Source organism: Budorcas taxicolor, chromosome 9, assembly GCF_023091745.1.
Source record: "Budorcas taxicolor isolate Tak-1 chromosome 9, Takin1.1, whole genome shotgun sequence".
In the NCBI taxonomy this organism is placed as follows: domain Eukaryota; kingdom Metazoa; phylum Chordata; class Mammalia; order Artiodactyla; family Bovidae; genus Budorcas; species Budorcas taxicolor.
In genome coordinates this window covers 87934675-87948074 of record NC_068918.1, presented here as the reverse complement: position 1 = coordinate 87948074, position 13400 = coordinate 87934675, and the positions used below count along the sequence as shown (strand labels likewise).

Here is a 13400-nt window from a genome sequence, read left to right as displayed (position 1 = left end):
CATGAGACTGGTCCTTTTTAACAACAACAACAACAAAACATTAATAAAGATTCAAATGTACTCACATACCACAGAGCCTGGGGGCCTTTGTAATAATTTAGCATACTTAACTATTGTGATTTGTGGCTTTTACCATCAAAAAAACTATCATCATAAAAACAAAACGAAACAAAAGAACCTAAGATAAATCTGATGGAATTAAATAGAAGCTGGGGTGCTGGGAGGGGGGGAGTTGTAAGGAAAACAAAAGCATGAGTGAGACTCACTGCAGGCCCCGGGGAGGCGCCGTGAGAATGGAGGAGAGACGGAATGACAGGACCTGTACAGTCCTTCCATTAACAACATGCTGGTCGCGAAAGCAAACTGGTGCAAACTTACTAGAATCCAAACATGTGTGACTCACTAGTTAATTGTCACATTTTATACGCAAACAGTAATCAGAGATCCAGGCTAAAACCGATACACAAATATATTTATCAAAATATTATTCAAAACAATGAAGATTAGATAAATTATGATGCACTGATACAGTAAAGTACTAGTGCAGTCATTTAAAACCTTATTTCTGAAAAACATTTAAGGGTGAAAACGCATATTCTTTTCTTTTTAAAATCATTACATGTGCAGAAATCATGTACATATAGGAAAACAAATGGAGAGAACTATACCAAAATGTTATAGCAGTTATCTCTGAATAGCAGAAGAAGATAGCTTTCATTTTTCTCTGTACTTTTGAAATTTTCTGTATTTTTCAGATTTTCTAAAATAAACATGGATTGCTTTATAACAAGATCCCCTTCAAAATGTTTTTAAAATAATTACTCACAATAGGAGAGCAATGGCTAGAATTAAATCTATGAAAAAGTATTAACATAAATTTCTGTTAAGGATGTCATTTAGGTGCTTACAACTCAATCTGAATACATTATAGACAAAATTTCTATTTTATTTTTACTCTAATAACGCTTCACTGGGCTTCCCAGGTGGTTCAGCAGTAAAGAACCCGCCTGCCAGTGCAGGAGACACAAGTTTGATCCATGGATTGGGAAGATCCCCTGGAGGAGGAAAGGGCAACCCACTCCAGTATTTTTGCCTGGGAAATCCCACGGACAGAGAGCCTGGCCGGCTACAGTCCATAGGGTTGCAAAAGATCTGACATGACCTAGCAACTAAGCAACCACAACAAAGCTACATCAATCCAAGTATTGGTTTTCTACTTTCCAAAATGTTTTAACATAAATGACTGTTTAATCCTCACAACAGCCCCATTAGTAAAAGGTCAACTCCCCCTTGTTTCACCTGGTTATGTTCCCAAAGTATGTATTTGCTCCGTGGGGAGGGGAGGTAAGGTATTTTAACCAAACGCTCTAAGTAATGGCTGTGATATGGGGGACAAGTGAAAAGTACAGCCCACGTGGACGGCAGCCAGTGACCAGAACCAAGATGGTGAGAAGGAAAAAGCGCCAAGGTGGGCACAGAGCTCAGGCCGGTGCTGGACAGGAAGAGAAGTGATGAGGTGCAGGCCCAGCCCTCCAGTCCCGTCAGTCACCAGGCTCCACGCCACAGAACAAACCACACCAGGCCTGTTCTGTGCGTCCCCCTCCCCGCCTGTCCTTCAATCGGCACTCGCCCCCACTGCCCGTCTGACATTCAGGGCCAATGAGCTCCCAGACCTAACTCCCTGGGGATGGACAATCGCAGGCCACACACACACAGAATCAAAATCCAGGGTGGTTATTTCATATAATGAACGTCAATATGGGAACATTGTGAGGCACAAATATAAACGCTCAGTCTGGTAGATGTAACTGCTTCCAGCCATTCCTCTATTACCTGTGGAGTAGCCAACTCCCTGAAAATCCCACCCACATGAATAGTAACTGAGAAAGCAGAAGCTGTCATTGCTGCTTAAACTGTACAAGTGCCTAAGCAAGAAAATAGCCACACACTTCCCTCCCCACCACCCCCCCGCATACCAGAGGCCTTCACCTGTCTATACAAAGCTTCAAAAAGAACAAAACGATAAAGAACTGAAAGTCTCTCTTATGAATGAATCTTAAGTTTCCAGTCTTCAAAGACTGATGGTAACAGGATACAGAGGGTCATACCAGGGTGTGCACCCCTTTTAGAATGAGGAAGCGGAAGACAGAAAGGGTGGAACCACCACCTCATTTTTAAAGACTGCATGGAAAAAGAACATTTCAATTACCCAACAGAGAGCAGCTTAGAAACACTAACATACACTAATTTTCACTACTTGCAATAATTAAGGGGGCGGAAAATCCTAAAAAGAAAAATTCGAGTCTATAGGAAAAAACATAGTAAGAACTCGGCATTTTCTGAAAGTCCTTGAGACAAACCTGCTTAATACTCAAGAGGGATGGCTCTCCAGCAGGCCTCTGCTCCAGCCTTAACTTGAGACATTCGTGAATGACGTTCAGAAGGACTCGGCAGAGGACTAGGAAGGCAGGCTCGAAGGAGGGTAGATCCATGGCCCTCAGCTCCTCCCAGGACACGGTGCTGCACTTCTGCTCCGAGGAAGGCGGCGTCCTGGACAGCTGGACATAGTCTGAACCCCACATGGGGTCTGGGAACTCAGAAAACTGCAACACAAAGGCAACAAAGCGTGAGAGCACCCAGGAGCACTTCCCAACACTGCAGTTACAAACTACCGTTCTCAAGAATTGCTGAGAAACCCACAGAAATCGTCGTTTTACAGGAGAAATAATCTTTAGAATAATTCACCATTTTCAATACAGACCTAAAAAGCTCTAGGAAAAAGGATAACAAGAACTAACGCAGGAGGCCTAAGGGGCACGAGCTCCACCCCTGGCCTCCTGGAGGAGGGCAGGGCAATCCACCCCAGCATTCTTGCCTGGAGAATCCCATGGACAGAGGAGCCTGGTGAGCTGTGGTCCGTAGAGTCGCAAAGAGTCAGGTACGACTGAAGAAACTTAGCACACACACACACGCAAGAACTAAAAATAAAGTTGTGTGATACCTTTATCAAAAAAGCGTAGTAGGAAAAGAATCAAGCTCATCGTTTTCATCACACATTTTTTATCATACTTAACTGGAGCATTTGGTTCTGAGGTTATACACAGTATTATCTACAGCTATCTCTAGACTGAGAAAACCGGAGAATGATTAAATCTGAGATGACAAAACCAGATAGCCATTTGTGAAACATAAAAACTGTGGGTTCGATCAAGTCTTTTGTCCATCTGTTCTCCTGAGTTACATCAAAGGCTAAAACAAAATCATAAAATTAACCTGGTCAGTCTAATCTGTCTATCTGATGTTTCCCAGGAATTCTACTGTTGCTCACTGTTCACACAGTTACCCATCAGATTCCTCATGCTCTCCCCTTGAAACAGCAGATCTGAAGCTCTCCCAGTATTCTTAGACCTCTGGCAATACCATCCTGACCAATCACTCCAAGAACTTGCCTTCTCCTTTTACTGAGAAAACTGAAGCCATCAAAATTCAAAAATCTCAACTTTTCTTCAACTTATAACATCACTCACTAATCGCAGCTGCTCCTCTTAACTGGTCTCCCAACTCACATTCTTTTATTGTCCACACATATTTTTGTGTGTATCTAAATTAATACATACTTTTAGTTTCCCGTAACAGGCAACGATTTCTAAAATAGCTGCATAATTTTAAAAAAATGATTACTTGTGATAAATGTGGTCAGGGTTAAGACACGTCTGTGTGAACGCTTTTGGCGGTATAAGTGCTCGTTTCTTCTGGTGTGGACAATGACATCAGATAAAATGTTTATTTAGAGCTCTACAAAACTCGGCAAACTTTCTAGGATAAAATTCTGAAGAACAGTTTTGGCATTCTCTGTAGTTCCAGCCTGCTGATTCATCTGCTTCAGGCTCACTGGGAAGGGACAATCCCTCCTTCTCAACAACTGTAAGAGCCCAGAGATCCAGCGGCCAGGCCCACCCAGCTCGAGGAGACACATTCCTGCTGGCGCTGCCCGCTGCACCAACCCATCCAGGGAGGGAGAGACATCACAAAGCTGCTGACCATGGAGGAGACCGAGGTGAAAGAAAGAAGAGCTGACGCTGATTTAATAGTGCAGGACACAGGCGAGAAGGGCAAAAATACTCCTAATGCAAATCTCACTAAACCCCTCTGGGGGGGGGGGGGGGGGGAACAACCAACCAAGATTCCTTAAAGAAAATCCATGACGGCAGTGAAAACAGAAGGAATGATGTTGAAATCAGAATATACAAATTTGAAATAATTCAGAAATTAACTGCAGAAATGACCACTACAACCTAGGGCAAAAGAAAAAGGAACAGAAGTTTTGAGTGACAAATAAGATACCTGGAGGGCAGGTCTAGAAGCTGTAACATAAGAATAAGGGTAGTTCCAGAAAGATCGAAAGGAAGAGGTGGATGAGAGATTTCTGCAGAGTCAAGCTATCCCTGATTTGTGAGGAAAAAGGAAAACAGCCTCTGCACAGGGAAGAACTCAAGTACAACTCATTTACCTTCTCTAAAAAACTACCAAGGAAGAATGGGAGATTTGAGTCAAATCAAAATTGGTAAGAATGGATGCCCAAGGAAATGAGAAGCCGAGAATCTCAAAGGAAAGGAAGCACAGAGGCAGATACGACTCCACAAAGGTAACTTGGCCAAGGACTCCAAGTCAAGTATTAGCAAGGAATACTGGAAACTGCAAAAAATTGTAAAAGCATACTATAAGGGAAAACTTGGATCTTAAATTCCCAATTGTAATAAAACACGGGGAGGGGAAAGGGCAGTAAGGTGCAAGAACAGCCTAAACCCTCTCCTATTTCTCTTTCCCTAAAGTTCTGAAAACAAACATCATGTTTAAAAATGAAGAACAGAAAAGGATCGTGTTGGAATCCAACGCACGGTTACTGTAAGCTGAGAGAGAAGGGGCTGAAGACCCTACAGGCCACGACAGGAGGCCAGAGAGACAGGCCCACCAAACACATGAGACAGGCCCGACTCCCCAACGACCGGCGCGTGCAAAGCGGGACGAGCAGGCCACGTGGACAGGGCCGGTGCTGACAGACCGCCCGGGACTGCAAGGCAAACAAAAAATGCAGATTTTCATGTGAAATTTTCTTTTTTTTTTTTTAAACACTTGCCACTAAGTCAGAAAATATTTAAAGGGACATCCCTGGTGCTCCAGGAGTTAAGAATATGCCTTGCGATCCAAGGGATACAGGTTCGATTCCTGGTCAGGGAACTAAGTCCCACGTCCTGCGGGGCAGTTAAGCCTGAGTGCTGCGACCTCGGGTCAGTGCGCTCCGGAGCCTGCAGGCCACGGCCAAAGGGCCCGTGCGCCACAAGGACAGGTCCCACAGGACACAGCGAAGACTCCCCGTGCAACAGCTAAGACCCGAATCCGCCAGATACACAAGCATTAGGAAAAACATTTAAGGCACTGTGTGGGGCCAAGCATAACCTGGGGAGGCAGTACACGGTAACAAGGAGCAGGGAGCTCTGGCTTCACACCTGGACTCCACCGCTTCCCGGTCTTGCAACCTTGACCAAGCTACTCGACCAATCCCCTTTCGTAAAATGAGTATTCGGGACCAGCTACTAGTCTAGTCACTGTCAGCACAGATTCAGTTCTCCACCGCAAGCTGATGAGTTCTGTTCTTTCATCTTTTTCATCTTACATCGAGTTTGATTCAGCTGGCTCACGGCAGTCAAAAATAATACATCTCAACTTCCTATTCTGTTTTATAAGTGTGCTTCCTTTAAGAAAACAAAACAAAAAAACCCTATAGGCAAATAAGCAAGCATTTGTGCTTATTATCTTTCCAGCTATTCGGTTAGAAAATCCATGTATGTGGGTGGGATACAGCCACCATGGAAAACAGTATGGAGGTTTCTCAAAAAACTAAAAACAGAACCACTGTACAACCCAGGAATTCCACTCCTGGGTATATGCTGCTGCTACTGCTGCTAAGTCGCTCCAGTCGTGTCCGACTCTGTCCGACCCCACAGATGGAAGCCCACCAGGCTCCCCCGTCCCCAGGATTCTCCAGGCAAGAACACTGGAGTGGGCTGCCATTTCCTTCTCCAATGCATGAAAGTGAAATATCCAGAGACAAAAACACTAATTTGAAAAGATGTTTCTTTTCTGTTCATTAGTCGCTAAGTCGTGTTTGACTCTTTTGCTCCCCATGGACAGTAGCCCGCCAGGTTCCTCTGCCCATGGGATTTCTCAAGCAAGAACACTGGAATGGGTTGCCACTTCCTTCTCCAGGGGATCTTCCTGACTCAGGGATCTAACCCACATCTCCAATACTGGCAGGTGGATTCTTTACTGCTAAGCTACCAGGGAAGCAATTTGAAAAGACACACACGCTCCAATGTTCACAGCAGCATTACTCACAATTGCCGAGACACAGAAGCAACCTAAGTGTCCATCAACAGGTGAACGGATAAGGAAGATGTGCTACATACAGACAAGAGAATACTTGTTGCTGTTGCTCAGTCACTAAGTCGGGTCTGGTTCTGCGACCCCACGGGCTGCAGCCCACCGGGCTCCCCTGTCCTCCCAGAATGGCATCCAGCCATAAAAAGAGAAGGAAGTCTTGCCATCTGCAGCAACATGAATGGACATGAAGGGCATTATGCCAAGTGAAACAGTCAGACAGAGAAAGACACATACTGTATGATGTCACACAAAAGAATCTAAAACATACAAGAAACTAGTGAATATAACAAAGAAAGCAGACTTACAGACACAGAGGACAACCTACACAGTGGTTACCAGCGGGGAGGATGAAGCGGGGAGGGGCGACGTGGGGAAGGGACGGAGAGATATAAACTACCATGTATAAAACAAACAAGCCACAAGGCTGCGTCGCACAACAGGGAATACAGACAGTATTTTATAACTGTGAATGGAGTTCAAACACTGTAAACCACTACACTGTACATGTGCAACAGATAATATGCACATCAGCTATTCTTCAATAAAAAACAATCTCCTCCACATACTGCAGAAAAATAAATAATAAAAGTCAGAAAAGATAAGAATAAAAAACTGTTTTTCAAAGCAAGTATACTCCAATAAAAATTATTTTTTAAATGGGTTAGGGCAGCTTTTCTTCAAAAGTTCCTATAACTTTACTGACAAAGTCAGACAGGTGATGATTACAACAAATAAAACATTAGCTATGACAACAGTTTTACTGAACACTGACCTTGGAGATGGGGTAAAGGAGTACTGTAGTCTACTTAGGGTGTTTCCAAGGGACTGACTCTCAGCTGCACTGGTGCTGGTCTGGATTCATATAAAGTTCTCTCGAGGTTATGAATATCAGTGCATATGTCCTACCATGAAAGAGTCTGACCTGCCCTCTAGCCCAGAAGGGCAAAGGCAAGTGTTTTTAAAAGCTCCTGATGTATAGCTACTGTGTAGCCAGGCTTAGAAACCATCGGCACAGTTTAAAGTCCAGTATCCCCAAATCCTGGGTGTGAAGCCCTCCCACAATATACAGCTTCTGTGCTTTGGGGCAACTTATCCCCCCACTCCTTCTCTGAAAAATAACAACGCCGCTTCATTTGGTTGTTGTATCTAGCACATGGTAAGACTCAATAAATGATAATAGCTTATATATATCCTAGTTTCTAGTTAAAGAGTTGGACTTCCCTGCTGGCTCAGACGGTAAAGAATCTGCCTGCAATGCAGAAGACCCAGCTTCGATCCTTGAGTCGGGAAGATCCCCTGGAGGAGGAAATGGCAACCCATTCCAGTATTCTTGCCTGCAGAATCCCATGGACAGAGGAGCCTGGCTGGCTACAGACCGCGGGGTTGCAAAGAGTTGAACACGACTGAGTGACTAACACTTCCCTAGTTTCTACAGTATTCTGCCCATTCTGAACATAAAAGAAAACTTCTTCAGGGTTTCTTGTGCTTATGGGAAAAAAAAGAGCATTATTATAGCCAGATTCAAAGACAAATAATATTTCGTTTGTCACTAAGCTTATAATAATTACATGATCCATTCCTAATACAAAAAAGTAATAAAGTAACCAAAAATCTTCCTGGAATTTAAAGTAATATGCATGGTTCTACATAGTCAAAGTCAGCTAATTTTTTTTTTGTACATTACATTAAAATACAGTTTTTCATTTTATCGTTCTTAAGTTTCATAAGGTAGAGCAAAAACAGAGGAGCATAAAATAACTGTATCACAGTCCAGAGCTTAGACATTTTATAGGTGTTCAACAAATTAAATGCACAGAACCCAGAGAGTTATATAACACAAAGAATGAACTTTATAGCATGCAACTTAAAAAACATCAGCTAGGAAACCAGGGGACCCCAGGACAGACTGAGATAACTGTATTACAAATGCACACTATAACCGCACTGGAGAATGTGAAGGGAAAGGTGCTCACCTAACTGTAGAAAACGATGTTTCATCTACATGCTCTGAGGCTAAAGACACAGAGAACTGTGCTTACAGTTAAACACTACTCCAGTTGGTAATTTTGTCCTCAGAGGGGTCCTAGTTAGCAATTCTAAGACTACCTTACATGTCAACTAGGGTTGCACAAATATAATAAATCCACTGCGGTAATGGGAGCCAGGTTTCTCGCTGCAAGAGAAGTTACAACAAGGCAAGGTGAGAGGCAGTGGGGCAGGATTCGCGCCTGAGACATCAGGATGAGCTCACGGTCACTTTTAACAGATAGACAGGCAGAAAGACACATATGGAAGTAACTATAGCTCTGTGTGTACATGGATTAGAAGACAGATCTATATTTTCTAACTCTATCACAGAGCGCCTAGAAGCAGATACCCCAGTAGTAATGAACACATCTGGGCCCCAAGGCTCCATTCCTAAATCCCATTCTCCAATAAAAGGAACAAGAGCTCCTTAGAGAAAAGGCTGATTTCAGGCCTGGAACAGGAAAAATACAAGATGATGCCAAAAAGCAAGAAACTGCTCAAAAAGCAAAACCACACACACAAAAAGGAGAACGTATGACAAGGATACAGAAGCCGCCTGAAGGAGCTCCAATGGCCAAAGCAAGAACAACTTGAGCAAGAAAGTAAGCAACAATACCACTGAATTACAACCCAAAGTAGAAAATAAAGATCCATGAGTCCATACTGAGATAAATAAATAACGGAAACAATGGGACAGAAGAGGCAAAGCTTCTTTGCAGAAGAACTCCAAGTACACGTGCCCATACTCCCCACTCCTGGAGGCGGAGCTTAATTCCCGGCCCCTTGAGTGTGGCCTGCGCTTACTGACTTACTTCCAAAGAACAGAGCACGGAGAGGGAAAACTGGTCACTTGTGGAAGAACCTTGCAAACACGACGCGAACCAAGCGGTCAAGGTCGACATCAGCATGAGGGCAATTCGCCTTTGTGATGCTCATACGGAAGCCCGTTACATACAGAAGCTCACGCAGTCTAACCATGAGAAAACATCAGAAAGACCCAAATTCGAGAGTGTCCTACAAGCCAGCCAGGTCATGGAAACTAAGGAACGTCGAAAAGCTGCCACAGATCGGAAGGGACTAAGGAGACACACTGACTAAACGCAGTGGGGCGGCCTCGACTGGGTCCTGGAACAGGCAAGGGGCATTAGCAGTAGGACAAAAACGCAAAGAATGTCTGTAACTGAGTTAACGGCATTTTGCACCAATGTTAGTATATTAATTTTGACAAGTGGACCAGAGTTGATGATGATGTCAATATCAGAGGAAACTGGATGAAGAGCATATGAAAATTGTGTACTATCTTTGTAAGTTCCCTAAAAATCTCAAAGTATTCATGATTACAAGCGTACTAAAAAAAAAATGCAATTGCATGTAGGCAATTTTGAAATCAAGGATCAATCTTTTATATATGTTTACATAGTTTCTTGTTTTACTCTTTAAGCTAAAACTGAATTATAAACAACACAACAAAACCTACAGCTAGAGTAACTGTTGGAAAGGCTACCTAGGAACTATTGGACTGAGATGATTCCTATTAATTTTTAGGGAAAGCTGGGAGGGATGCTCTCCAAGCAGCATCTGATGGAGAAGGAGCAGACATCGGAGACTAAACAATCTCTATCATAAAAGGACAGCAGCACACACTGCTGTGAAATGGCCATCAGGACATTTATTCCTAAGACTTGAGATCAACCACACTTAGATTAGAGGCGCTTACATTGCAGCAAAGCGGGGAGTTAAGCAGGACTGAGCTCCTGGGATGGTCTAAATATAGAGAAAAAAGGAAAACCGGGAAACGAATGAGTAAGCGTGAGAAAGAACTAGGTTCACGTCTAGGTGCACAAACAAAGGTGGGGGCGGGGGGGACGTTTTCTCTCATTTTTGACTCTGACATTATGTTGACCTTGCTGCCAAGAATAAAGTTTTAGCTGGCCTTGTTAGTTCAGTTACTTAAATTTTCCTAAGTTTTATTTGAAGGCCTGAAACTCATTTATGGCAATTTATCTGAATAATTATTTTCGAGATTGAAACAACAGTCTTAAAAACTGAACTTCAGATACAAACTCATTTGTTAACCAGAGACTGCATATGTAATTAGAAACATGTCCTGAGAAAATGAATTTATGGAACTGGGGAGCTACAGGGGCTTCCCAGGTGGCTCAGCGATAAAGAATCTGTCTGACAATGCAGGAGATGCAAGAGATGTGGGTTCAAGCTCTGGGTGAGGAAGGGCCCCTCGAGTAGGAAACGGCAACCCACCCCAGTATTCTTGCCTGGGAAATCCCGTGGACAGAGGGGCCTGGTGGGCCACAGTCCCTGGGATCGCAAAAGAGTCAGCAGGACTGAGCAACTGAGCCCCAACAGCACCACAACAGGGAGCTGCAATGTTACTTGATTTTTAACAAACCATTAAGGCTATGTATGATATCCGTATTATTAAAACAATTTGCAAATAGATTTTTTTAGTATCACTAGTTACATTTTTAAAACTTCAGAGTACTGAAGTATGTTTCTTTTTAGGGAAAGCTGTTTTATAAATAAAGCATGTTTACAAGCCAATGAGAATTAAATATTAGATGCTATTTACAAACACAAGTTGCAAGTAACTTAATGAGAAATAAAAATACAGTCATATATGAGAACAATCATATATCATAATTCTTTTCTACAAAATCCTCCAGCTGTATTCATTGCTATTATCACATAAGCCATAGAAACTGCACAGAACAGAAGCAATATAGTGGGCGCAGTCTGCAGCACAAGTCGGGCAAGATGTTTCTAACAATTAGGAATGAAAGTAGAACTGTCCTCAAACCTAAAAGGTTATCCATTGCTTAAAACGTATGCCCTTAAAAATGTACGATTATTTGAAAGAGATTAAAAGCTAAAATTAAAAGACGCTTACTGCTTAGAAGCAAAGTTACGACCAACCTAGACAGCATATTAAAAAGCAGAGACATTACTTTGTCAACAAAGGTCTGTCTAGTCAAGGCTATGGTTTTTCCAGTGGTCATGTATGGATGTGAGAGTTGGACTGTGAAGAAAGCTGAGCGCCAAAGAATTGATGCTTTTGAACTGTGATGTTGGAGAAGACTCTTGAGAGTCCCTTGGACTGCAAGGAGATCCAACCAGTCCATCCTAAAGGAGATCAGTCCTGGACGTTCATTGGAAGGACTGATGTTGAAGCTGAAACTCCAATACTTTGGCCACGTGATGGGAAGAAGTGACTCATTTGAAAATACCCTGATGCTGGGAGGGATTGGGGCCAGGAGGAGAAGGGGATGACAGAGGATGAGATGGTTCGATGGCATCACCAACTCAATGGACATGAGTTTGGGTAAACTCTGGGACTTGGTGATGGACAGGGAGGCCTGGCGTGCTGCGGTTCATGGGGTTGCAAGGAATGGGACACAACTAAGCAACTGAACTGACGGAACTGAAAAGCTAAAAATACACTTAAAAAGTAAAAATATAGACTTGTCTAGCCCCTACTAGCGTACAGTCAGCTTCAAGGGGGAAAAATGTTAACAAAACTTCTAAAAAAATAGTCTATATTTAATTTCTACAGCATTTTACTATTTACACAAAAATCTTTTAAAGCCTCATAACAACCCTGTGAGGTAGGAAAGTATTATTATATCCATTTTACAGATGTGAAGACTTGGGATCAGGAAGATTAAGTCATTTACAAAGTTGTGTAGCGAGAAAGTGTTGCATCGAGAAATGGAATCCAGTTATTTGATTTTAAAACTGTGGCTGTTTCCCAGACATACTTAGTAAAAAAACTAAAACCCAGAAGGGGAGTGTACATATTCTCATATATATATATATATATATATATATATATATATACACACACACACACACACATACACATAAATGTGCACTTCCTTTATGGAAATTATGTCTCTGAAATAGGAATAAAAATAAAGTTTTACTTTCCCATTGAGTTGACTATCATTTTGGAGACTTATCTTTTATCAGTTTGGATTAATCTCCAACACAGAATTTTGGCTCTTGGTTATTTCTTCTTTCATTATTTAATAGACACAACAACTGATTAAACCAAAATTTAAAACAAGAGGTGTTTCTGTACTTCATCTCTTTTTGAAATGCAAACAATCCCAAATAATTCTAATAAACTAAAATCTTTAATTACTATACTTTGAATTTGTATGTATCTCTTTTCTATAATAAAGGTAACCTTTTTGTTCAGTTAAATCTCAACTGGTCACACCAAAGGCATACAACTTAGAATTCAAAGCTATGCGCTATTTTACTACTGTGAAAATGCACTCATTCACAATCTTTTTCTTGTTCCAACGCATCTAAGTGATGCAAAGCTGTGCCAGAAGCAGCAGGGATTCGATGCCACAGAGCTTCCAGGGCAGGGAAGAAGTCAGTCTGCGGGAGGGAACGCAAAGCAGTTTTAAGAAGCCCCAACATGAACCCTTCTCTCCTATGAGAGCTAATGAATCAAAGGTGAGGTAACAATGCCAGGACTTTTTCACTGGTATCACTTCAAAAATAGTGCTTCCTGAAAAAACATTAACCGGGCTTCCCTGGTGGCCCAGTGGCGAGGAGATCGCTTGCCAACACAGAAGACACGGGTCTGATCCTTGGTCTGGGAAGCTCGCAGAGGCTGCAGGGTGACTAACCCGTGCGCCAGTTTCTGAGCCTGTGCTCCAGAGCCCGGGAGCTACACCTCACTGAGCCAGCGAGCTGCAACTCCCGAAGCCGCGGGCCCCAGTCTCCGCTCGGCAACGGAGGAGCCACCGTGACGAGAAGCCCGCTCACCACAACCAGAGTGGACCTTACCTGCCGCAGCTAAAGAAAAGCCCACAGAGCAAAAAAAAAAAAAAATGAACAAATTAATCAGCCCCATCATCCCATAGGTGTCCTCGCTGGAACTGAACTCCAGCCAAACACCC

At 42.8% G+C, this 13400-nt stretch overlaps 1 protein-coding gene across 2 annotated transcripts in view; it reads right to left on the bottom strand.

Annotated features, from left to right (window-relative positions):
* The window catches only part of MAP3K4 (mitogen-activated protein kinase kinase kinase 4), a 105554-nt gene that overhangs the window by 43790 nt on the left and 48364 nt on the right, over positions 1-13400 (bottom strand). For both annotated transcript variants that reach the window (XM_052645503.1, XM_052645504.1), the window contains exon 4: positions 2361-2603. In XM_052645503.1, coding sequence (XP_052501463.1) covers positions 2361-2603 — 243 coding nt within the window. The remainder of the gene's footprint in view (positions 1-2360; positions 2604-13400) is intronic.